Raw genomic sequence first — 27,215 nt, forward strand, 5'->3', positions numbered from 1 at the left:
TTTAATGATTATGGACATAGAAGGTGGGGGGAGAATTAATGAATATAAATGCATCATTTTAGGGGAAATTAGGGGATGATGAGCAGGAAAATTGGAGATTTATTAGATGATTTAGATGATTTTTAAGTATTTATTTATTTTGAGAGAGAGTGAGCAGGGGTGGGGGGCAGAGACAGAGGAGGAGAGAGAGCCCCAAGCAGACTCCCCTGACCCCTTCAGTCAGCCCGGAGCCTGACGCAGGGCCTGATCCATGATCCCGAGACATGACCCCAGTGGAAATCAAGACCTGGATACTCAACTGACTGAGCCACCTGGGCACCCTTATCAGATGATTTTTAAAGTAATGGCAGGGAGAGGTGATGAATACCCTGGACTTTAGTAGAGTGTAGGGAGAAGAATTGAAATTTATATGAAGCTATTAAAACGTTCTTCAGTAGTGGATGGTTAATTGGGGGTGTGTACAACAGTATAAAAATTGTGACTGTTATTTTATGGTCCTTTTGGTTGTAAAGCTATTTTGGGCAGCCCATAATTAAGAATGGAGATTGGAGTAAGAGAATGGCTCAAATAAACCATTGACACGGAAGCAGGTGGACACTCATAATTACAGAGACTTAGAGAGAGAGCCTTTGAGGACAACCCCAGTTAGGTATTGAGGAGAAGGAGGGGCCAGGGGGTGCTGTGCAATATTCTTGTAATTGGATCAGACTTTCTTTAGCTGGTAAATTTATGTGGGAGGACAGAGAGAAGGCGAGCAGCCATGAGGGAGAGGTAGAGGAGGTGAGCGAGCATTGGGGCAGAGGGTATCTGCTACTTGTAAGAGATACAGAACTTGATACTTTCCACTCTATAACTTGCACAATAATTATGAAGTATTGAGGCAGTGGTATCTAAATGGTTTAGACTGGTCGAAGAGAATCTTCCTTAGTACCATTAATAATGACAAACTCAAATCATAGAAAACTACATGAGTTTTAAGATTCTGACTTCTAATTTTATAGTAAAGATTTTTGTTGGATACTATCAACGAAAACATTTCATTCATTAGCAATTATAATTTTACTTATATTGTATGACAGTAAACTTGATAGTGGTCCTAAGGTTCTACTGAGTTTTATTTTCTTGAGCAATAAATATTTGGAAAATTTCAATTTACATATGGTAGTTTTGTTAATCAGGATTTTGGTTAATCACAACACTCTTACCTAACTACATTCTATCTTACGTGATTTAATGAGATTTAAATTTGGATCCATGTTGAAATAAATACAGTGCATTTTGAAAATCAGTTCTTTTCAAAATAATTAAGTTTCTATTTTTGTTTAATTTCCTAATAAATTAATGAAACATTTTATTGAAGATAAAAAAATTAATACCTTAACCATTTTTACAGATGAACAAGAAGACGAAGATGCCATAGTCAACAGGATTTCGTATGTATTTTAAAATTCATTTGTTCTGTTTCAAATTTTGATGTCATAAATTCTTCAAATTTAATTCACACCTTTGGGCATAAATGTGGAAAAAATTCACCTGAAGTATTACAATGCTTTTATCGATATTAACCCTATCCTTAGAAACACATAGAGACAGATACCCAGTTGACTCTTGAACACCGTGGGGGTGAGGGACGCTGGCCCTGTGCAGTTGGAAATTGTGTATAATTTTTGACTTATCCAGAACTTAACTACTAATAGCTTACTATTGACTGGAAGTCTTACTGATGACATAAACAGCTGATTAACACATATTTTATATGTTATATGTATTATATACTGTATTCTCCCAATAAAGTAGCTAGAGAAAAGAAAACTATTAAGAAAATCATAAGGGAGAGAAAATACATTTATATTACTGTACTATATTTATTAAAAAAATTCACTTGTAAGTGGGCCTGTGCATTTCTAAGCCATATTGTTCAAGGATCAACTGTACATGGAAAAATGAGGATTGATTGTCTCCTGTTAAAATTTGCTTGTTTGAGGAGCTGACAATTTTACCTTCAGAGGTTTTAACCAGGAAGTGGGCTTATGGTTGGGGAAGTTGCTGGGCCATAAGAAAGAAAACTCTTGGCTGTTTAATGGTCTGCTGAGAAGGCTGTGACAGTCTTGGAATAGGGAACAGACATCTCTTCTAGTTAATCGAACATCTACCTGCTGTGAGCAGGGAGACGGACTCAGATGGTTCTTTAGGTTCCCGATAGCTCTTTTTCTGCTTATATATGCTGATATATGATTGATGTACCCTTTAATTTTTTTTTTGAGGTATCAAACCAGATGGGAAGCAGTGAGTTTCTTTCTATCATATTTTGCTTGACTAAAATTTGAAATCACACAGATGTAACTACATTGGAGAGATTATTATTCCAGGATTCTTTGGATTCTTGAAAAATTTTTGGCGTAGTCCTGAATTTAGACAAAAGTTAGAAATATAACAAAAAAGAGCCTTTTTGCCCCAGAACTGTTTGAGAAGTTGCTGACCTGGTTCTCCATTTCCTCAGGATACTTTTTTATATAATGCCTGTAAACAGTGCATTCTCCTGTGTAGCTACCATACAAACATCAAGATAATGAAACTGATGCTGTACCACTCCTGCCCCATTCAGATTTACCAGTTGTCCCGTTCATGTCCTTTGTTGCAAAAAGATCCCACTCAGAATCACACACTGCTTGTAGTTGTCATGTCCCTTTAGTTGCCTTCAGACTGAAACCCTTCAGTATTTTCTTGACTTCCCTTACCTTGATACTTCTGAAGATGACAGGCCAGTTATTTGGATTTGTTTCTTTGCGATTAGTATCAGATTATTCATCTTTTGCCTGGGGTGGGGAGGAGGTGAGGGAAAGGGAGAAAGGCTGCCCGCACTTACGCACACATTCACGGATACTCTCATGTCCCCGGGGATATTATTCAGCCATAAAAAGGAATAAGGTACTGACACATACTACAGCATGTAGGAACCTTGAAAACATCATGCTAAGTGAAAGAAGCCAGACATGAAAGGCCATGTAGTGTAGGATTCCATTTATGAGAAATATCCAGAATAGGTAAACCCATCAGTGTCATATTGATGGTTACCAGGGACTGAGGGGAGGGCAAAATGGGGAGCAGCTGCTTAATGAATACAAGGTTTTATTTTGGGGTGATGGAATGTTCTGGAACTAGAAAGTGGTGGTGTTTGCACAACAGACCAGAACACATCACTTAGACGTTACCTTGCAGTGTATTCTGTGAAACGGTGGCTGTGCCTCGTTTCCTTGTGAGGAGGCTCAGGAGCCCTGACCTCCCCTTCTGCTTTCATCAGTTCTGCTGCCATCGCTGTTGTGGCGGGTCTGAGGGTTCTCCTGGCAGGTGGCTCCTGCATCACGTGCCTGGAGCTGGCATCCCTTTCCTGCAGACCGACGGGTGTACTTACAATAAAGACAGGAGAGGGCGCGGGGCGGCGGGGGGGGGGGGCACCTGAGAGAATCAGGGCTGGTCCGTTCCCCCCCACCTTGCCCAGTAATCCTTTTGGCTTTCACCGCCTGTTTTCCCCCTTGTGTGACTGGAATGAGTGAGAATGGAAGAGGAAGGTAGATCTGGGTTCAAATTCCGAACTCAAGATTAACTTAAGATCAGAAGAGATTGAGAAAGATTTGTTTTCTCTGTGTGTGAAGGAGAGCTGCCACTTACTCTGTCATGCTGTTGTGTGGATTCAATCACATCTGCAAAACAATCCAGGGTTGGTGCTCGTGCACAGTCTGTGGGAATTTGGGGTTGCCTCCCTTCTCTCCACCGTCTTTCCTTGCCTTGCCCCCTCCACCAAAAAGGAGGAAATGGAAGGAGAGTCCTGCTGAACAAAGAGAAAAAAGGGGAAGAGCTCCGACAAGTTTTTTTTTTTTTTAAGATTTTATTTATCCATTTGAGAGAGAGAATGAGAGATAGAGAGCACGAGAGGGAAGAGGGTCAGAGGGAGAAGCAGACTCCCCACTGAGCAGGGAGCCCGATGCGGGACTCGATCCCAGGACTCCAGGATCATGACCCGAGCCGAAGGCAGCCGCCCAACACACTGAGCCACCCAGGCGCCCTCAGACAAGTTTTTAAGTGTAATGATTGGCAGCACTACCTGGCCACTTGAAACAGGGATCTCTGCAGCTGGTTCAGCACCCATGTCAAAATGGAAAGCCTGTCCCTTGGCCGTTCTCACCTCCCGTTAGACCCACGTTTGCTTTCTCCTTTGCTCCTTTGTTCTGTTCTCTGTTTGTATCTACTTGTGCCCCCAAATTAACTTTGCAACCAAAAACTACATTTTATGAGAGCTACTGTTGGCTAGTTAGTTGATTTGATTTGGATTTAAGTTATTGATATAAAAATGGAATGCCTAACTGGTGAAACTTTTGGGAGTCCTTGCAGGTGAGAGGAGAGTCTCCATTGCAGGAAGTAGGCCTGGCATGAGGTATCAGAGCCCGGGGGTGACCTGGTGTGGGCTCTCAGGGTCCAGGAGCCGGGAGGGAATTTTCCCTGCAGAGGGAAATCCTTGGTGGAGTGTCAGCTTGAGCGGTGATGAGGGGCACTCGCGTGTGTTCAGGGGTGCTCTGTTACAGGGAGTCAGAGGTTGGGGAGGGCATCCAGGCAGGATGACAGAGCCCAAGCAGGCTGAGGAGGGTGTCCCCAGAGGGATGGCCTGGCCTAGGCATCAGAGGTCCGTGGGGAGGGAGGTGGGACGGTCCAGAATGGGGCGTCACCTGAGCAGGAGGGCGCCTCCGCAGGGGGCGGGGTGTCAGATCATTTCCAGGGGGTTGGTCCATTAAAGGTGAGGGGAACCATTCTGTAGTTAAGGGAAAGGGAGAAAAATGAAAATGAACAGGGTTGTTGCATTGCAGTTGGACTTGCAAGTGAACTATCAGTGTGGACTCACGGTTTTCAATACAGAGTTGTTGCACCAGATCTAGATGTGAAGGTGGGTGCATGTTAGTGTGTATATGTACATGTAGGCGTAGTGCATACTTGCATTCCTTGCCTGTCCATTGGGAGCATGACACCCCAGGAGCAGTGAATATACTTAGCCCTAGATCTGTGCTTCTAAATACAACTTTCCACTGATAGGAACCAGGGCTCCTTGGGGAAGAAGCTGACTGCAGGGGTAGGAGAGGGGAAGTTCCAGGCTCATTTTGTACGTATGGTACTGCCAGAATGCAAGGAAGTGCTCCAAGAACGATGGGGTGCATGTCTAAAAGACCCAAGAGCCTTGAAGGGCTTTCACATCAATCAGGGACAATCTGAGTGTCCGGAGAACGATTGTAATGGATCCTGCACAGAATAAAATAGAACAATCTTGAGTCCATCCTGATAGGCATCAGTAAATGAATAAACTTTTTGGCAAGGAACAGGGTATTTTTCCTAGTTTCAAACTTAGCTTCCCACAAAATACTTACTAATTAAAAGTGGAAGAGTGATGTTAGAGTCAGAGAGCCCTGGCAGACACCGTCCTGCCCAGTGGTCAGTCAGAACGTAGCCAGCAATGGGGCAGACAGAAGTTCTAGGCCACCTGGTAGCCTGCGGAGAGGTGTGAAGCGTGGCCTCCGTGGTGCTCCTGCCTTGTGGACATGACAGACGAGGCCGGGGCCAAAGCTGAGTCCCGTGTTTCCCCGCCGGCCCGCTCCAGCTGGGGCCTTCTCCGTCACGGGCGATACCAGCTCTACCCTTCCCGTTCTCAGGCTGAAGGCTCAGCGTCAGCCTTGAGCCCTGGCTGCCCCGACCCCAGGAAGTCCTGTGGGTGCTGTCCTCAGAATCTGCTCCGCTTCGGAAGGTGACTTTTGAGAAACGGCACTTTAATCTGAAGGGCACTTCAGGAGGTCTGCAAGCTATGACCACTACTGCTCTTTTTCGATCTGGCCTTCCCTTGGGGACCCCTTGCCAGCATTGACCTGACCTGCATCGGCCTTTTCTGAGTAGCTTTCATGCTAGGTGCTCACAGGCAGGGTGAGAGGGTGGCGGCGGCGCTCTGTATCCAGAGCCCAGGCACAGTACCTGAGATGCAGTAGATTCTGCAAGTGTTTGTTTATAGTTAGGCTTTTCTGGATCGTTTATGATTTCAAATACTTTACCTATTTGCCCTCATAAGCTTAGTTTTTTGTCAGATTACTGGTCCCGGTTTTTGATTTGGAAACTCTGGTTGGTCTTGCTGGTTATGTGGTCAGTGTCGTGTGAGCTGAGAGGAGAAGCATTGACTGTTGAGAGGAGTGTGGAGAGTGGTGCTGAGGCTGCTTCGCAGGGCAGATGACATAAAGCGACCCTAGGGGCAGAGCTGACTGTGCCCCAGAGCACAGAACCGTGAGACGCATTGAGGTTTGGTGTGTGAGCAGGTGGGTACATCACACTGTATGTGGGAGTCTGTCGTGGCAAGAGGAGCCTGGCACACATACTGGAATAGCTGTTCAGGACCTGGAATGGTGACCTTGTGGGTTTGATCCTATTTTTGGCATTGGAAGGAAGCAATGGTAGCGATTGGGATAACTTCCTCCCTTGACTTGCAAGGACAAAACCAGAGAAGCACGCTTCAGGCCACGGGCTGGTAGTTGCCAGAGTTGGCAGTAGACCTGGGTGGACATTTTTCCTAGTGCGTTTCCCAGGAAACATGCCCACTCAGCAAAACAGCTTCTAAGCCTTCTTCTGTGTCTGATTTGAGCTGCATTTTTGGTATGTATGATATGGTCTACATTTAAACATCATCGATGATTTACTGAACAGAGGTTTCGTGGTTGTTTTGGCTTTTAAGTAGGAAAACACTTCTGTTGGTTGCCACAAGATGGCATTGGTCTCAAAGTTACTCTAGTGGATGTGTATTTCAAGCGTTTATTACGTGTTTTTTTTTTCTTATGTGTTACATTTATTTTCACGTTCTTCCTATATTGACTTTAATGGGATGGATATTAAATTAAGATTCCATCTCTAATGTTGGTGAGGTTTTCTTTTCCTTTGCCTTTTAAGTCTTAAAAAAATCTTTTAAAAATTAGATAAAAAATTTTAAACATTTCAGACATATATATAACTGAGAAAGTGAAAGCCCTTTAGAATTCCACTCTCCTGTGGGATTGTTATATATTGTGCTAGGTTTGTGTGTGTGTGTGTGTGTGTGTGTGTGTGTGTGTGTGTACCTCTATTTTCCTGTGTGTATAAATGCATTTTTTTGGGGGGGGGAGCATGTTTTCTATTTATTGTCCGTGCCTTTTCAGTTTTTTTAACTTAATTTATCTTAGACATTTCTCTGTATCAGTATTTATTAGCAATATCTTATTTTTAAAAATGACAAATAGTGTTTTAAATACTGTTTAATAGTAGAATATTGTTTAATAGTTCTCTACGGTTTCTTAGTATAATTTATTTTGCCTTTACCCATTTTAAGAGGTAGCTGACCAATGGCTTTGTTAAGTTTTTTTCTCTTGAAATAACCATTTTGAATTGATTTGTTTTTCATACTGTTTTCACAAGTTTTTGTTTTTTTTTCATCTGAAATCAGCTTTTGCATTGCTGTTAGGATGTATTTGCCAATGTAGTTAATTAAATGCAATTGTGAAATAAATATTTAAACTTAAAAGAGGAAAGAGACTATGGCTTATTCTTTGTAAAATGTGCAAAGTACTCTGTCTTCTGTATGTGATTCTTCTAGGGCCTGCTTGTTCAACAAGTTAATGACCCTTTTCACAGAGTGAGTAGTTTTAGAGTATACCTAATTGAACTTCTAGTATCATATATATATCATTTGTCTCCCAACTACACATATTTAATGAAAATCTTATGTAACTTTTTGGATTAAAAGATTTAAGAGTTTTTATCCTTTTTAAATTCCTACCGTATTCCTTGCTTTTTTCAATTGCTGGTGACAATGATCTCTTCTCTTCCAGGTTGTTTTTGAGCACGTTCACTCTGGCAGTTTCAGCTGGGGCTGTTTTGCTTTTACCCTTTTCAATAATCAGCAATGAAATCCTGCTTTCTTTTCCTCAGAACTACTATATTCAATGGCTAAATGGCTCCCTGATTCATGGTTAGTATATATTGCTTAATATCACAATGAATGTTTTCATTTTTTACTGCACTGTATTTTTAGATTTGCCTTTTCTTAATTTCCTTCATAATTTGCATCTTCCTCCAATAAACCATGAGTCCTTCATAAAATCAGAAAACCAGATTTTTACTTACTATTCCTATTCTTAGTTGTGAAAGGCTTTTCTGTTTTACTTAATCAAGAAGCAGTCTTTATACTTAATGATTTGGTAAGTTCTCATTTAAATATTTAGCAAGAGAATTTTGGTTTATCTGGATATGTCAAAAGAACTCAGCCTCCATTTAAGACCTAAGAATACTAGCCATAGTTTTCTACTTAATTTATTTTCTGTTACTTTTGTTATTTAAGAATGTATAATTGAAGGGGGAAAAACTCTTTTGTCAAGTACAAACTTTAAAATTAATGTGGTTAAAAAAGTGACTTACTTACTGTGGGCAACATGGTATATTGCTTGGAGGCCAATTAGACCTGCATTCCAATCTTGACTCTGCCATTTCCTGGAAATTTTTAGTGAGGTGTATGACATTTTAATTTTAATTTATAAAATATATTACAAGATCTAATACATAGATCTTTTTTATATGTTTCATTGTCCTTCCCCCTTTTATTCGTTTTGAATTGTGATATCTTTATATGGAAAGCACATCAGCTTTTTATTAGATTTTTGTAAATATGTTCTAGTTATTTTTCTTTTTAACTTTACTTGCTTTTTATTGACAGAATTTTTAACATTTGTATATTGTCCAGGGTCCAGTCTTTTTTCTTCCTTTGGTTTCTCTAATTGTTTTGTGTTTAGAAGATCCTTTCCCTTCCTGATATGTGACAAATACTCTCTTTTTCCCCCTCATTTTCTAAAGGTGACTTTTTTTGTGCATAACTGTTTAATTCGTCTGGAATTTATACAGACAACTACCATTTCTCTCACTCCTTTGTGTTTAAAAAAAATGCTTCGTTTGCTGGAGAATATTTGGAAAACAATATATGGTGAAGAAAATTAATGTTACCCACAATCCTACAACCCACAGAGCTATTGTGAATACTGTGGTCTGTAATCTTCAGTAAGGTGTCTTCCTGTGAATACATAACCAGATGGCAACCTTCATGGACTCACTGATGATTTATGTTTTCCTAAATCAACATGTAAGTGGGAGGTTTCCATGCCATTAACTACTTTTCTGTGCAATTTATAGTAGTGCCTGGAGCTGTTATAAGCATGGATTGTTCCCAATTTTTTTTAACTAAAAGAGCTCCAGTGTACATCTTTACAAATATTTGTCCTTAGGATAAATTTCTGCAATTCACTTTCTAGGTAAGCACACTTTAAAAGTTTTGAGAAGATGTTTGCTGATTCCGAAAAGCTGTGTGAATTCCACTAGTGGTTTCACTTTCACTGAGGGGCTCCTCTTCCCAGAATGTATCTTCATCAACTGTGGGTGGTACTTAAAACCTGCCAATTCAAGGAGTGCTTGGGTGTCACAGTTGGTTAAGTGTCCAACTCATGGTTTCTGCTCAGGGTCCTGAGATTGAGTCCTGCATCAGGTTCCATGCTCAGTGCAGTCTACTTGAATTCTCTCTCTCTGCCCACCCCCCACCCCCTGCAATAAATCTTGAAAAAAAAAAAAGTTCCAGGTCAGAAATATGAAACATTTCCCCTCTTAAATGTACATTTCTTTAATTACTAGTAAGGATAGACATTTACAAAACATACTCAGAGGTCATTCATAGTTATTTTTTAGTAAATTGCCTACCTATGTTTCCTTTGCCCATTTTTACAGTGTTTTCCCCTCCTTTTTTTTTTAATTAAAATTTTAATTCCTGTTAGTTAACATACAGTGTAATATTAGTTTCAGGTGTACAGTGCAGTCCTTCAGCACTCCATACACTGCCCCGTGCTCATCCCAAGTGCTCTCCTTAATCGCTATCACCTATTTCATTCATCCCCCAACGACTCCCTCCCCTCTGGTAACCATCGGTTTGTTCTCTATAGTGAAGAGTCTGTTTCCTGGCTTGCCCCCCCCTCTCTCTTTTGTCCGTTTGCTCATTTGTTTTGTTTCTTAAATTCCCCATATGAGTGAAATCATAGGGTATTTGTCTTTCTCTGACTGACTTATTTCTCCTGCATTATACTCTCACTCTATCCATGTTGTTGCAAATGGCAAGATTTCATTCCTTTTTACACTTGCAGTTTTTTTTTAAGTAATTAGTTGTCTCTCAGAGGTTAATTGCAAACATTTTCCTCCCATTTGTCCTTTAATACTGCTTAAACTGTTTTTTAACATGAAAAATTTTAACATTTTAGTTTAATCATATATTTGAATCTGGCCTTTGTGGTTTCTGTCATGCTTGAAAGTAGAAACAAATGGAGTCATGGTGCTCTGAAGACCAAATGAATTCAGTAAAATGAGGACTAATTATTAACTGAATAAAAAGAAATTACTCCATTTTTTTGCTTAGCAATTGAAAAAAACTGAATAAGCAAACTGAAATTGATACAAAACATAAATCCTCTACTGAAAAGTCAGCTATTATTATGAAAGGCAGGAGGCACCCTGGAAAGTAATGGCTATGAATGTTTTGGTGAGTTTTTTTTAGATGACATGTTTTTTGTTATTAAAAATACTTGGATAATATATAATTTAGAAAATGGTTTTTATATGTATTGTCTAAAATGTTTGAGGAAGACTGTTTGGCATGGTTCCCCTGGGCCCTAGCTCTCTGTAAAGCTGTAGGTACTATAGCACATACAGTTTTCAGGATTGGGCTCCAGGTGTTCTTACCAGCAGTGCAGGTGGTCTCAAGCTGGGCTAACCAGTAGGACAGGTGAACTGGCCTTTGTTTCCAGTTTTACTGAGTAGAAATTGCATGCTATACTTAGTGACCTTCACATACTCTAAATCAAGGCTATTTCTTTTATTCTGTTTATGGACTGTAAGTAAGAGCTACTAACACATGACATGCCATATATTTGGAGGCCTTAACTCTGGAAGTAAATGTATTTGTTTTATTGGTAGTCTTTCTCATTATAATGTAAGGTGTGTAAGCTCAAATATTTTGTTTATAAATTAGGGCTTAGAACAATGATTCCCACATAGTGATTGCCTAATAAACCTATTGAATGAATATGTGATAGACAATAATTTTGAACTCCAATAAACCACATCATCTGAAAGTTGGGGAACTAGAGGAAGAACCTTCTAAATGATGTCACTGCTTCTAAATGTACCCTTAGGAATAGGTTTCAGGAGGCCTGGGATGTAAGCCCTGGAAATTTTCCTTGAGGGTTTTATGACCCCTGGCTTTGTTTCTGCTAAATCTTTGGTAGGTCTGTATCCTTTGCTGCATGTAGTGAATTTCGTAAATCTTTTAAATTCATCTTTCTCTTCTAAATTCATAGCTTTCTTTAACCTTGTCGATGACATTCAAGGGAGTGCTTATTATTAGTCCCTTAGATTGTCTTGGGGTTGAAGATTTGTCAACCTTAGACATACTTGCTTCTTGGCTTTTAAAAAATCATTAATGGGGCCAAATTATGGTAATACTAAGACATGCCCTGAGGCGTGTTCTGTGTTCTAGACACGCTCTTCCTCACTTCTATTGTGGAGGAGGCGTCCAGGTTCCCCCTGGGGGTCAGAACTCCCTTCCTTGCTGGTTGATTGAGAGGCATGAGGACCGCAAAGTGCTGGACAGTAGTCTGAACTTCCATTTCAGTGGAATCATTGTTGTGTCTCCTGGTGGAAACGTTCCTCCCTTTGGAGCTAGAACTCTAGTCTAGCAGCACTGGTTCCTAAGGTTACAGGAACAGGAGACAGAAAGTTTGCTAGTGGGTCATTACGGATAATGGTGAGTGCTACCACTCCCGATTCTACTCCTCGATTCTACCTGTGAACCCCGGCGATGGGAGAAGTACCACCATATATTGAATACAGATTCAGGGCGAATACAACCTCCTAGAGTACCTTTCTTCAGCCCTGCGAGGTATGGCCACCTAGCGGGCACCGTAACAGTCTTCAGAAGGACATTCCACCATTCTGTCGAACCAGCTGCTTCAGGATCGTGGGAAACATGCATGACCAGTGAATTCCGAGGGCATGGGCCCATTGTTGTTCTTCTGCTGTGAAGTATTTCCTAGATCAGAAGCACTGCTGTGATGATGGTGGGCAAGGCATTCTGAAAGTCCACAGATAGTAGTTTTGGCAGCAGCTTTGCGCGAAGTTCAAGGCATATCTGTACCCAGAGTAAGTGTCTGTTCCAATAAGGACAAATTGCTGCCCTCTCCATGATGGGAGTGGCCCATTTCAGGGAACCCACCACCAGGTAGCTGGCTAATCTCCCCTGGGTGTGGTGCCATATTGAGGTCTCAGTGTTGGTTTTTGCTGCTGGTGATTAGGCATGCAGTTGGTAGCCATAGCCAGGTGAGTGTGATGAGTAGACGTGCACACTGCTGAGCCCGTGCCTAATCTCTACCCTGCCATCGTGGCCACTTTGCTTCTGAGCCCATTGGATCATGACGGGTGGCGGGGAAAGAGGCTGACTGGTATCTGCAGAACAGGGAGTCCCATCCACTTGATTATTAAACTCCTCCTTTGCCAGGGTCCCCTTTTGATGAGCAGTCACATGGGACATGAATATCTTCATGTTTTTTTTCCCCATTCAGAGAGCACTGTCTGTACTACCTCTGCCCCAAATTTCAATTTCCTTGTTACCAGTTTTCTAGTCATGTTTCTTCCTGACCTTCTAGCCAGATCACTGGACACAACCCATGAATTTATAATTACGTGTCTGGTCATTTCTCCTCCCAAGCAAAGTGAACAACCAGGGGCATCGGGAGGATTTCCCTTCACTGCTGTCTCAGAGGGCTCTGGTGCTGCAGCTGTCCACTCTGGGTGGTGTCGTGCAGAACCATCTGTAAACCAGGCCTGAGTCTTTTCTTCCCTCTGTCAGCTGATTGTAGGGAACTCCCTATGAGGCCCTAGGCGCAAGTTGGGGAAGAGAAGTAGTAGAGCAGGAGTGGAGACCATGGGCATTTGGGCCACTTGTTCACGTAACTTACTTGTACCTTCAGGGCCTGCTTGGGCCTGATCTTATGTATACCGCTTCTGTTTGATGATGGAGTATTGCTGTTGCATGTCTGATGTTACAGGTCGGTGGGTCAGATAACAAACACCCTGTTCATCATGGGCAGCTCCAGTCACATGGTAACTTGGTGGCTCATGGTCAAGTGTTCAGTCTCTTCTAAGGCCCGGTAACAGGCCAAGATTTACTGTGTTAATTAAATTAAATTACAAGTGTTACTTAAACGAGAATGGTTATCTGTGCAGGGCTGTCCTTCAGGTATATCCCAGAGGGGCTGTAGTGCTGTAGGGCTTTGCTCTAAAGTCCTACGGGCCTGTGCTGTGATCCATCTATAGCGCCTGCCAAAGGCTCCACGCAGCATTCCTGCCTGCCGTGGACACTTCAGGCATCGCTGGGTTTGCGGATCAGATGGCCTACATAACAGAGCAACTTGTACAGCGGCCTATACTTGTTGCAGAACCTTCTCTTGTTCTGGACCCCACTGTAAACTGGCAGCTCTGGGCGTCACTTGGTAAGTGAGCTGCAGTAACACACCCAGAGGAGGAATAGGGGGCATATGTTACCTTCAAAATCCCAAGAAGCCCATGGACTTTGTGCCTTTCTTGGTTGTAGGAAGAGCCAGATTCAACAACTCATCCTTCGCCTGAGAACAGAGATCCCCACGTCCACACACCACTAGACCCCTAGAAATTTCACTGACCCTTCACTGAAGGCCCCTGAATTATTTTTGGATTTATTCTCCACCTTCTGACATGAAAATGTCTTACCAATAAGTCTAGAGTACTTGCTACTTCTCGCTCACTACATCCAGTCGGCACAGTGTCATCATTAGTATGGGCCACTGTGACATTTGGTGGAAGGGAAAGGCGATCAAAATTCCTGCAAATTAAATTGTAACAGGGCTGAGGAGTTGGGGTGTCCCTGAGGTAAGACAGTGAGGGTGCTTTGCTGGCCTTGCAGCTGAAAGTAAACTTCCTCTGGTGGGTCTTATGGACAGAGATGGAGACAGAGGCCTCTGTCACATCAGGAGTCATACACCAGGTACCACGGTATGTGTTAATTTACTTAAGCAGTGAAACCACATCTGGAACAGCAGCTACAGTGGGAGCCACCACCTAGTGAGGCTTACAGTAATCCACTGTCATTGTCCTAAGGTCTGTCTGTTTTGGGGATGTGGGAGTCACTACTTCTGCGTCTTTCAAACCCTTGATGGTGGCATTAATCTCTGCATTTCCTTTGGGGATGTGGCATGACTTTTGGTTTACTGTTTTCCTAGTTAGAGGCAATTCTGGGGGCTTCCACTTGGCGTTTCCCATTGTAATAGCCCTTACTACACAGGTCAGGGGACGAGAGTAGGGGTTCTGTTAGCTGTGAAGTATATCTATTCCTTATGCATTCTGGCACTGGGGATATGACCACAGACCTGGTTTGCAGACCCACTGTGACACATGTGAGACCTGAGCTAACACTCAGTTGACCAGCTGACCTCCATAAGCCTTTGCTCTGACTGGTGGGCCGCAGTGATGTTTTGGGTCTCCAAAAGCAGTCCCTGAAAAGTCTGATGATTTCCTTTACCCCAGTGCAGTTATATCATCCATATTCATTTGTCAATCATTTACCATCTTGTAACACTTAACGAGATTTTCTTAAGTTGTTACTTGTCTTTTTGTGTTAAGCTTTTGTGAATTTATGCCAAATTCTTTGAGGTCTCAGAATATGTCTGAAATTCTCTTAATCTCCCACGGATCACTGCTCCAGTACTTTCACACTGAAATTGTCCAATAAAGATTCATCGTTGAGTGAATAAAAGTTATTTATTGTGTCATTAGGAATACCTTGGTAAAAAGGAACTTAATTTGAAAACAAATGTAATGGCTTATCCTGTAAAATTGTCAGTATGGATGGTTTTGATCACTTGTGCCTTTAGTGTGTAAATCATATGGATTAGGCCACTGTATGTGTTGATAATGCTTTAGTATGTATAAAAATATTTAGTTTGAATTAAATATAGTGTCTGGATTTGGGCCACTTGGGTTTGAGATGTTACATGTTAACCAGATTACGTTAGAATGCCACTTCACTTCTGTGGGCCAGAATTTAATAACATAAATAAATAAAATATTACCCTTAGTTTTAAATCTGTATCGTGTAGCAAGATGTATCTCTGTCTACAAGGGGAAAATGATTAAAATAGCTTGGAAAATGTGATATACAAAAATGATATTGGAGCTAGAATGGGGCAGAATGGTAATCTGGTCATTGGCAGTTTTAGCCCAGGGTCTTTTTTGCTTGTCAGCTGGATGTTGTGAGGTGTGTCCCATCATTCACTTAGTGTGGGTATGACATGCCGGCAACTATAGTTATAGGATGGTACAAAGAGAGCAGAGATGACAAAATGGTAGCTAAAATTTGTATTGTCACTTTTATTGTTAAAATTGAAAAAGGGTAAAAAATGGACAGAAAAAGAAAGCATCTATTTGTATTCACTTTCTTTGTATCTTGTTAAAAACTTAGCAGAAAACTACGAAACTTTTCAGTTCCATAAATTGAAAAACTGATACAAATGCTTAATGGGTTTTCCTTTCGGGGTGATAGACATGTTTTGGGGTGAGATGGTGGTAGTGGTAGCATGATTTGTGAATGCACTAAATGCATTGAATTACTTCCTTATTTAAATGGTAATTTTATGTAATGTGAGATTAAAGTTAAAAAATAAACAGGAATAAATCTTTGGAAGGTAGGAGAATGATGGAGTTAAGTTGTAGCCTTAAATAAAGTCAGGAAATAATTCTTCAGTTTTTTGAGGTATCCCCCACTGGGGGCCAATTTTTGCTAAGCCGTTCATACTTATTTATGAAAGAGACAGAGACACACGTTTATAACATGATTGCCTAGTTGACATTTAGGTCTGTTAAAAGATAACCACCATGAACCTGACTAGTCTTTTCAAGGTATGGGTGTTTTATTTTGATTTTTCAACAGGAATAGACAATATGCTATTGTGGATATCATGAAGGAACTATGCAAAATCCATCTTTAATGTAGCCATTTTCAAGTCCCACAGAAGATTAAAAAAATCAGACTTCTAGATTATAAGCAATTAAACTTAAAAATAAGTATTACATCTACTTATGTATAGATATTAAATCAAAGTCAGTCCTTCATAAAGTTTAATATACCGTTATTAGTTAAATGTTACTAGTAGTTTCTAATTAATTGGTCTTAATAGTCATTTGTCATAGTATGCATCACCGTAGTTACTGGATATTAATGGAGGTATTGTTTATAAAAATTTTAAAAATGAAACAATCTAAGTGTCAAAGTAAGAAATTTGCTTAATTGAATTTTGGTAAATCCTAACAGTGGAGTGCTTTCTTGGCCATTATAGATGATGATGTAGAAGAGTATTTGTTGATAGAGAAAGATGTTGAAAAACATGTTTTTCCCTGGGTGGTAGGATTAATTACAGGATATAGACATTTTTTTGGTGCTTGTATTGTATAATATTTCTGCAATGGACATGTATTGCTTTTTTGTTACAAGAAAAAAGTTATATTAAGGTAAAAAGTTTCACAACTCATTGCTAAAGTTGTTTTTTAATTTTTGTTTTTCTTCTAATAGACGGAAGCTGTTCTGATTCTGAGGTTCACACAATACTTACTGTTCAAAAGCAAACTTGTCTTTCTCTAAGGCTTCTGCTTTCTTGGTAGAATTTTTTTATTATAAAACTCACTTTTTGACAATAGCGTTAGATCCTCAATTCCACTGCAATACTGATTTTAACTTAGATTTGTCATTTTAGAAATTATTGAATATGGCTGAACTCTGATTAATTTTCTGTTTTAAATTCATGAAGTGTTTGGTCTATATGATAAATTGTAGATCATTTGTTTCATAGTATTTTATGTCAGATTTTGGAATATTTTGTGACTCCAGCAGATGGAGCTAGAAGTTAATGCATCCTATGGTGATCTGGCAATTCAGTTTGGTTTGGTTTGAAATGAAGTATTCTAGGATTAGTAAATAACCTTTGTTTAAGTTCAGATACATCTTTGGGAGATAGGCATAGGACATCTTTCAGAAAGGTTGTCACTGATACTGATTTAGACAAACTACAAGGTTTTTGAATTTTTTGGGTTATATTGAAGGATTTTAGCTATATGAAGTAATTTTAGCCTTTTGAAGTAGAGAAATTTGATTATTTTTATTTTATAAATTAATATGTAGTCATATAAATAAGTTATATTATAAATATTAGTCCTAATTTAAAATTAGGAAAGTTTCATCAAAATTACAGAATAATTCTTAAGGGATATTTACGTATATATGTCTGATGTATGTTTGTAAACTGTTGGAAACTAATTAAGTCTTAATTGTCAAGAATATAATTACTACTTAGGAATGTATGTTAGATATATTTCTCTATATTAGATGTTTTTCTCATAGTAACTTTAACTTATATGTTGTAGATTTAATAATTAAATTAGCATAAGCTAAGCCTGAAACTTTCACATTTACTTACTCTGGTAAATAAACTTAATTCTTTGCATTTAATTATTTAGACTTTGAATAAAAACTGGTTATTTGTGTAGATGATTTTTCTGTTAAGATAAGACCTCAGCTCTCAAATTCTTTGTGTTAAGTGAATATTTCTTGCAAAAATAAATACAGTGGAGGTTCTGTATCACATATCCCTTCCTACAATTGTGGTTGTCAAAACCATTAGTAGTAATGTTGAGTCTCCTGGAAAAGGGGCAATTGGGGGAAAATAAAAAAAAAATTTAAATGATATATGTATATATATACACACACTTATGTATTATATATGCACACATATATAGCATACATACATACAGTGGAGGTTCTGTATCACATATCCCTTCCTACAATTGTGGTTGTCAAAACCATTAGTAGTAATGTTGAGTCTCCTGGAAAAGGGGCAATTGGGGGAAAATAAAAAAAAAATTTAAATGATATATGTATATATACACACACACTTATGTATTATATATGCACACATATATAGCATATACATATGTACACACATATATTACTTATATATAAAGTTCAGTATGTAAAAATGTAGGCATCTAATTTCCTGTCAAACTAAATGAGTTGGTATTCAGAATCTTTGTGATCATACTCATCATTTTCTCCACTTGTTCTGCAGACATTGCTGCTTGTTGATATCTGTTGATACAGGTTTCTTTATTTAGCTTTTCTTAATTATCTTCATTTTAAGTGTGTAGGTTAGTCAGAGCAGATACTTTTTCTGATTTGTGAGCTTTTGCCCAAGGCAGAGTTTTATTTCTTTTTTCTTTTTTTCAAGATTTTATTTATTTATTTGACAGAGAGAGACACAGCGAGAGAGGGAACACAAGCAGGGGGAGTGGGAGAGGGAGAAGCAGGCTTCCCGCGGAGCAGGGAGCCCGATGCGGGGCTTGATCCCAGGACCCTGGGGTCATGACCTGAGCCGAAGGCAGATGCTCAACGACTGAGCCACCCAGGCGCCCCCAGAGTTTTATTTCTTAACTTTTGATTTTCAGAGAACAATTTGTAGTTTTCCCTGCATGAAAGGAGACATATATGATCAGAAGGATGAATTCTGGGAGTACGTGTATTTATAGTTCAATAACAATAAAAAAGTTCCTTTCTGTGCTACGAATGTTGTTCCAAATTACAAAAACTAATAAAGTTTTACCCCTTATTATAAAAGTATAGTGGATTTTAAGCATTCAGGGGTTTATATTCATGGTGGCAACTATTTGAGAGCAAGCTTTGAGCTCCCTCCTAAGTGGTAATCTGTGACTTGGCTGAAGCTTGGATTTGAACTGTGTTGTCAGTGAGGCTGGTAAATAGAGTGAATGGCATGGCTGACGGGAAGCCCAGCATTTTGTTGGGAGATTACCTAACAGGGATTTGGAGAATTGTGAGTTTCACAACAAGGTTTAAATATATTTCATTTTTTTTAAGGGTCTTTATTTGCTCCTTAGAGAAAACTAATAATATGTAGAAAAGTAGGAAGCAAATCATCCATAATTTTAGTACATTCACATTGTTAGTAATTTGGTGTATTTCTTATTTTCTGTTTCTGTTTTTGGTCGTTGTTTATATATATATATGTTTATATATATATATTTTAAAGATTTTATTTATATATGTGATGAAGAGAGAGACAGCGAGAGAGGGAAGACAAGCAGGGGGAGTGTGAGAGGGGAAGCAGACTCCCCGCTGAGCAGGGAGCCCGATGAGGGCCTCCATCCCAGGACCTTGGGATCATGACCTGAGCCGAAGGCAGACACTTAACGACTGAGCCACCCAGGCACCCCTGTTTTTATATATTTTTAATGTGTGTATACAGGTTTTTGTTTTGTAAGCTTTTTGGGGTATAATTAATGAGAATCATGCTTTTTAAAAAAAATTTTAAAAGATTTTATTTGTGAGAGCAAGTGTGAGAGACCATGAGCTGGTGATTGGCAGAGAGAGAGGGAGAAGCAGACTCCCTGCTGAGCAGGGAGCCCGAAGAGACTCGAAGAGACTCGGGGCTCCATCCCAGGACTCCAGGATCATGACCAGAGCTGAAGGCAGATGCTTAACTGACTGAGCCACCCAGGAAGCCCCTAATGAGAATAATTCTTTAGGGAAAGGTTGAGAGCTGATTTTAGCTGTAAATCACTGTCTTGTCTTTATCAGGTCAAAGCTGGTGTGCATTAGAATTTTTCAGTTGTTTGGAACATTTACATTATTTTGAGATGGCTGGCGGGAGGCACTGACATTTGTTTAGTATTTGGTATGTTATTTCTCTTTATGAGAGCCCTTAACTATGAGTTAAGTTGTAGCCTATTTTATGAGGACACAGAGTTGAAGTTCCTTTTCCAGCTCATGTATAGCTGATAGATGCAATCTTAGGCTAGTCAGACATAAAGTGCCACTTACTCAGACATCTGGCCTCAGGACTTTTAGGCCTTTTAAATCATGAATAGTGTGAATGCCTTGTTTTGTTAGAGTACATATAGTACAGTCAGTGTTTTATCAGAGTTGGATTTGTTAAAACCTTTCTGTATTTGATGTTTTCAGCGGCTTGGGTGTACATGTGCTCACATATAATGTAGAAGTGCTACATGTAGAAGTGCTGAATTCTGTTTCAGTGTCTTTCAAACTGATCAGAAGCTCCACTAATTTTGTTTTACACCGATGGATAGAATTAATAAGCTGTCATATTCTCAGTTTAAACATTTCCTTTAGTAAAATCTTATTAAACTGATTGCTTTTTTCAGCAGATGATATTAACAAAATTCAAAATATTGTGCTTTTTTCATCCAGAATGATAAGTGTGAGATCCATACCGTAGTGTAGAAAGAGCAAGAGATCTTGGATCTAATCCTTTGTCCATTATTTGTAAGTTTTGGAATTTGTGTGGCATTTATTTAACCACTTTTAAAAATTTTAAAAAAAGAATTTGGTTTCTGAGTGAATTAAACAAGGGATCTCAAAGTTCTTTTCTGCTCCAAAATTCTGTGTTTACTTGTTATTCTTGGTGCATTAAAAGTACACTTTTGCTTATTTTGAATAAATCTTAATTTCAGAATCTTACAAATGTATGTCTACCCTGCTTAAGTATTTTGTTAAAGAGATCTTTATTTAGACCAGTAGAAACAGGAAGAGAGGTCCTTTTAATTTAACACAATTCTTTGAGAAGATATAAAACTGGTACTTTTTTTCCTAAGTGATTTTTTTTTTTCCCTTTCAGAGTGTAAATTGAAAGTAGCAGGTATTGAATAGTATAATAGGAGCTTAACAAAGTGAGGCTTTGCAATGATTTCATTATGTTTAATATGTTTTTAGGACACTGTCATGTTTTTTAAAAAAGATTTTATTTATTTATTGACAGCGAGAGAGAGAGAGAGAGAGAGAGAGAGACAAGCAGGGGGAGTGGCAGGCAGAGGGAGAAGCAGACTCCCTGCTGAGCAGAGAGCCTGATGCGATGCGGGACTCGATCCCAGGACCCTGGGATCATGACCTGAGCTGAAGGCAGATGCTTACTGACTGAGCCACCCAGGCGCCCCTAAGATACTATCCTATTTGATTAGAGTGCACTTTCTAAATGTATCAAAGAATATAATGGGCAGGGCATAGAAAAGGGAGAAAAAAGAATAAGCATGATGGTTTTGTGAGCTATCCTAGAGGCCCACTATAGAATGTGTACTGGAGCAGTTATATTTTAGGAATTTAGGGCAAGAGAGTAAAGAGAATGGATATTTTACAATAGGGTAATAGGGAACAATTTTGTCTAAGACATAGGAGTTGAGGCTTAGGCTTTATTGAGTTGTGTGTTGAAACAATTTAAAAAAGGGTCAAGGACCTCAGTAAGTATTTGGGAAGTCAACTTCAAACAGTGGGTAACTACCCGTTAAAAACAGCTTTTTAAAGATTAACAAATCCATGAGGACAGTGAGTAAAGAATGAGTGATCTGCTATGGTATTTTATGCCCAGAGCATTCCCTGTGTTTATTGTTTTATCAAAAACTAAGGCTCAGGTATGAAGTAAGAAAAATTAAAATCAGCATTCAAGTTTAAAAGCTACATATAGTCTGGCCAAGATGAAGTAAGAGAGACTGTATATACCCTGTCACCTAAAACAACTAAGTTTTCAAGAAAACCTAGGCACTGAAGAATAGCAATTCAGCATATAAATAAATACATTCAACTGCTGGAGGGTGCTGCCGAGAGAATGGGGGTGCAGGCTATAGTTGGGGGGCAGGTGGCTGGAGGTTCTGGGCAGAGTACTAGACAGGTGAGAGTTGCACAGAGAAACATCTTGTTTTACAGATGAATAGAATTAAGGGACTATCATAATCTCAGTTTAAACATTTCTCTTTGTAAGATCTTATGAAATGGATGTTCTTTTGTGGGGGGAAGCTGAAATGAAGGTTTTCGTGAGGTTGCATTCCTTATTGGAGGCTCTGGGGAAGAATTTGCTTCCAGGCTCATTCAGGTTATTGGCTGAATTTGGTTCTTTGTGGTTGTAAGACTGAAGTCCTCCATTTCCTTGCCAGGTGCTGGTCTTTGCCCTAGAGGCTGCCCACCTCTTATGTTTTTCATGTGACCCCCTCCAGAAAAAGTGGCTTGAGTTCCTCCCTGATTTACCCTTCTACTGCTTCTCTCTGACTTCAGCTGGAGAAAGTTCTCTGCTTTTAAAGGTTCATTGGGTAGGTTTCACCCACCTGGCTAATCTAAGATGATCTGTCTCCCTATATTAAGGTCTATAGCCTTAATAATTATACCTGCAGTCTTTTTGGCATGTATACTGGATTGAATAATGGTCCTCTTTCCTGCCCACCCTTCTTTCCCCCACCAGGTCCACCTAGAACCTCAGAATGTGGCCTTATTTGGAAATAATGTCTTTGAAGTTGTAATTAGTTAAGATAAGGTCACACTGGGTTAGGGTGGGCCCTAATTTAATTACTAGTATCCTTATAAGAAGATAAAACAGAGACACAGACACACCTGAAAAAGGCCATGTGAAGACAGGTAGATTTGGAGAGATACTTCTATAAGAACTAGGAATGCAGCTACCTTGTCTCTACCAGAGATAAGGAAGGATTCTTGTCTAGAGCCTTCAGAAGGGATATGGCCCTACTGATACCTTGATTTTGGACTTACAGCCTCCAGAACTGTGAAAGAACAAATTTCTGTTGTTGGAAGCCATCCAGTTTGTGGTACTTTGTTAGAGCAGCCCTAGAAAACTAATATACCATGTAATGTAACCTATTCACAGATTCCAGGGATTAAGATATGGACATCTTTGGAGGTTCACTCTGCCTACCTTGAGTCTACAACTGAGTACAAAGCAGGAAAGGAAAACTCATAACAAAGAGAAAAATAAGTCAAAACTGACTTACAATTGACACAGATTCAGAATTGGTAGACAACGTTTTCATGAGGTTGCATTCCTTATTGAAGGCTCTTGGTAAGAATTTGCTTCCAGGCTCATTCAGGTTATTGGCTGAATTTTGTGGCAAAATATAAAAGTTTTTATTATATGTCTTTTAAAAAGATAATTGGGGGCACCTGGGTGGTTCAGTTGGTTAGCGTCTGACTTCGGCTCAGGTCACGATGCCAGGGTCCTGGGATTGAGCCCCTGCATCGGGCTCCCTGCTTAGTGGGGAGCCTGCCTCTCCCTCCCCCCCCGGTTGTGCTCTCTCAAATAAATAAATAAAATCTTTAAAAAAATAAAAAGAGGGGCGCCTGGGTGGCTCAGTTGGTTGAGCGACTGCCTTCGGCTCATGTCATGATCCTGGAGTCCCGGGATCGAGTCCCACATCGGGCTCCCTGCTCAGCAGGGAGTCTGCCTCTCCCTCTGACCCTCTTCCCTTTCATGCTCTCTATCTCTCATTCTTTCTCTCGAATAAATAAAATCTTTAAAAAAAATAAAAAGATAATTGGCTGCTTAAAAAGTAGTAACAATGTATTGTGATTTTATAGTATATACAGGCAAAATTCATGACAACAATAGCACAGAGGCAGAAGGAAAGAAATGGAAATATACTATTGGAAGGTTATTATGCTGTACATGAAGTATTATATCACTTGAAAGCAGATTGTGATGAGTTAGGGTGTATGTGATAAACCTGCAGATAACCGTAAAATAGCTCAACAAGGAGATACAGTCAATAAGCAACTGTAAGAAATAAAATGGAATCATAAAAATTAATCCAAAGGAGCACAGAAAAAGAAGAAAAAGGGAAGATAAATGGGACAAATAGAAAACAAAGAGCAAATCAATAGACTTAAACCTGACCATATCAGTAAACATTAGTGGTCTAAACATTCCAATTAAAAGACAGAGATTGGGGACACCTGGTTGGGTCAGTCGGAAGAGCATGTAACTCTTGATCTTGGGGTTGTGAGTTCGAGCCCCACGTTGGGTGTAGACATTACTTAAAAATAAACCAATAAATAAACTTAAAAAAAAAGGCAGAGATTATCAGACTGAATAAAAAGGAAGGACTCAAGTATATGCTGCCTACAGTAAACCCATTTTAAATATACAGACACAAATAGGTTTAGAGCAATAGAAGAAAAAAGGTATACCATGCTAATTCTAATAAAAAGAAAGCTGGAGTAGGTATATTATTATTATTAGAAAAGGGTATAGATTTTGCCAGGCATAAATAAGATCATTTCATAATGACGAAATTCATCAAAACATAATAAACATGTATCTACCTAATAAGTAGCTATTAAATACATAAAGCAAAAACTTAATAGAAATGAAAGGATTAATGGTCAAAATCACAGTTCTATTCAGATTTATCAATATCTTCTTTTTAATAATTGATAGAACAAATTAAGAAGACAACACAGAAGATTTGAATAACATTCTTAACTAATTTGGCCTAATTTGCATTTATAGACCACTCTGCCCAACAGTTGTAGAATATACATTCTTTTAGTACAGTAGGCACATTTACCAAGAGAGACCATATTCTGTGCCATAAAATAAATCTCAGTACTTTTAGAAGAATTTAAGTCATACAAGATAGGTTCTCTAATGAAATTAAATGGGAAACCAGTAAAAGAAACATATTTAGAAAATCACTCAATTATTTGGTAACTAAATAATAGGTCAAAGAAGAAATTAGAAGGGAAGTTTGGAAGTTCTTTGAACTAAATGAAAACAAAAATAAAACATTTGAAAATTTATAGCACTAAAATGTCTATTTTAGAAAAGAAAAAAGGTCTCAAATCAGTGCCCACAATTTCCACCTTAAGAAAACAGGAAGAGGGGAACAAATGAATACCGAATTAAGAAAATTGGAGGGCGCCTGGGTGGCTCAGTTGGTTAAGTGGCTGCCTTCGGCTCAGGTCATGATCCTGGAGTCCCGGGATCGAGTCCCGCATCGGGCTCCCTGCTCAGTGAGGAGCCTGCTTCTCCCTCTAACCCTCCCCCTCTCATGTACTCTCTCTCTTTCTCATTCTCGCTCTCTCAAATAAATAAATAAGTCTTAAAAAAAAAGGAAAATTGGAAATAAAAAAAGGATAAGGGGAGAAATCAGTGAAATAGAAAACAGAAAATACAGAGAAAGTGAGATCGATAAAATTGATAAAGCTGCAGCAAGGTTGATTAGCAAAAAAAAGAGAAGACACCAATTACCAATATCAGGAATGAAATAGATGACATCACTATGGATTCTACAGGTATTTTTTTTATTATTATTATGTTAATCACCATACATTACATCATTAGTTTTTGATGTAGTGTTCCATGATTCATTGTGTGCGTTTAACACCCAGTGCTCCATTCAGTACATGCCCTCTTTAATACCCATCACCAGGCTAACCCATCCCCCCACCCCTCTCCCCTCTAGAACCCTCAGTTTCTTTCTCAGAGTCCATAGTCTCTCATGGTTCGTCTCCCCCACCTATTTCCCCCCCTTCATTTCTCCCTTCCTACTATCTTCTTTTTTTTAAAACATAAAATGTATTATTTGTTTCAGGGGTACAGGTCTGTGATTCAACAGTCTTATACAATTCACAGTGCTCACCATAGCACATACCCTCCCCAATGTCTATCACCCAGCCACCCCATCCCTCCCACCCCCCCACTACTCCAGCAACCCTCAGTTTGTTTCCTGAGATTAAGAATTCCTCATATCAGTGAGGTCATATGATACATGTGGATTCTACAGGTATTAAAAGGATAATTAGTGCACATTGTGAAAACCTTTATGCCAATACAACACCTTAGAGAAATGGAAAAATTTGGAAGGCAAAAACTACTAAAGTCTCTCAGACATTGTAAAAATGTTACAAATGTTCTCACAAATAAAACTGTAGGCCAAGAAGACTTCACTGTCAATTCTATCAAATATTTAAGGACGAAGCAATACCAGTTCTACACAGACTCTTTTAGAAAATTAGAAATGAAGGAACACTTCCTAATTCATGGTGCCTAGCATTACCCTGATTCCAGAACCAGACAGACATTACATGAAAAGAAAATTACAGACTAATATCCCTCATGAACATATATGCATAAATTCTAAACAAAATTTAGCAAATCAAATACAGCAATATATAAAAAGGATAATACAGTATGACTTTTGAAAAATCAGTGAATGTAATTACTATATTCAAACCCTAAAAAAGAAAAGTCACCACAATACATGCAGAAAAAGCAGGAAAAAAATTCAACATTCATTCTTTTTTTTTTTTTAAAGATTTTATTTATTTATTTGACAGAGACATAGCAAGAGCAGGAACACAAGCAGGGCGAGTGGGAGAGGGAGAAGCAGGTCTCCCGCAGAGCAGGGAGCCCGATGCAGGACTCTATCCCAGGATCCCGGGATCATGACCTAAGCCGAAGGCAGACGCTTAACGACTGAGCCACCCAGGCACCCTCAACATCCATTCTTGATAAAATCAGCAAACTAGGCATGAAAAGGAATTTCTTCATCCTAATAAAGAGCATCTGTAAAAACCCTACAGATAACATCATGCTTAATAAAGACTGAATGCTCTTTTCCCTGCGAATAGAAATAAGGCAGGGATGTCCCCTCTCACCACTTCTATTCAACATTGTTCTGGTGATTTTTAGAAAGTAAAGGACATTGAGGTTGGAAAGGAAAAAGTGAAACTGTTTCTATTAACAGATGATAGGGTTGTCTATATAGAAATTGTGATGGAATCTGTTCTTAAAAAGCTATTAGAACCAATAAATGAATTTGCAGGGTTGCAGGATACACGATAAATATACAAAACTCAATTGCATTTCTATATTCTCGCAATGAATAATTGGATATTGATTAAAAAAAACAAGCCCACTTGTGTACAGTAGCATCAGAAACCTGATATACTTAGGGATGTGTGGGACCTATATACCATAAACTATAAAACACTGCTGACAAAAATTAAAGAATGCCACAATAAATGGAGAGATATACCATGTTCATGGATAAGAAGACAATGTTAAGATGTCAGTTTTCCCCAGATGGGTCTCCCAATTAAATGCAACCTCATTCAAAATCCCAGCAGGCTTTTTTTTTTTTTTTTGTAGAAATTTAAAAGCTGATCTGAAATTCAGATAGGACTTCAAAGG

At 39.2% G+C, this 27,215-nt stretch overlaps 1 protein-coding gene and 1 long non-coding RNA gene across 3 annotated transcripts in view; one reads left to right on the forward strand and one right to left on the reverse strand.

Annotated features, from left to right (window-relative positions):
- The first annotated feature begins 1,326 nt into the window (after positions 1 to 1,326).
- Positions 1,327 to 27,215, forward strand: part of LOC118356674 (limb region 1 protein homolog) — a 62,363-nt gene continuing 36,474 nt past the window's right edge. Inside the window, exons 1-3 of the mRNA XM_035725975.1 lie at positions 1,327 to 1,433; positions 7,646 to 7,684; positions 7,881 to 8,020. Of these exons, the coding sequence (XP_035581868.1) occupies positions 1,342 to 1,433; positions 7,646 to 7,684; positions 7,881 to 8,020 (271 nt within the window). The 5' untranslated portion in view covers positions 1,327 to 1,341. The remainder of the gene's footprint in view (positions 1,434 to 7,645; positions 7,685 to 7,880; positions 8,021 to 27,215) is intronic.
- LOC118356675 lies at positions 1,441 to 7,639 on the reverse strand. 2 transcript variants are annotated; one of them, XR_004819889.1, is made up of 3 exons: positions 4,722 to 7,639; positions 3,670 to 3,826; positions 1,441 to 3,388 (listed from the first exon to the last, which is right to left on the reverse strand). It is a non-coding gene; the product is annotated as an uncharacterized LOC118356675 (long non-coding RNA). The 2 variants fall into 2 exon arrangements; XR_004819888.1 differs by having other exon boundaries at positions 3,670 to 3,829.

This window comes from Zalophus californianus, unplaced genomic scaffold (assembly GCF_009762305.2).
Source record: "Zalophus californianus isolate mZalCal1 unplaced genomic scaffold, mZalCal1.pri.v2 scaffold_23_ctg1_2, whole genome shotgun sequence".
Classification (NCBI taxonomy): Eukaryota; Metazoa; Chordata; class Mammalia; order Carnivora; family Otariidae; genus Zalophus; species Zalophus californianus.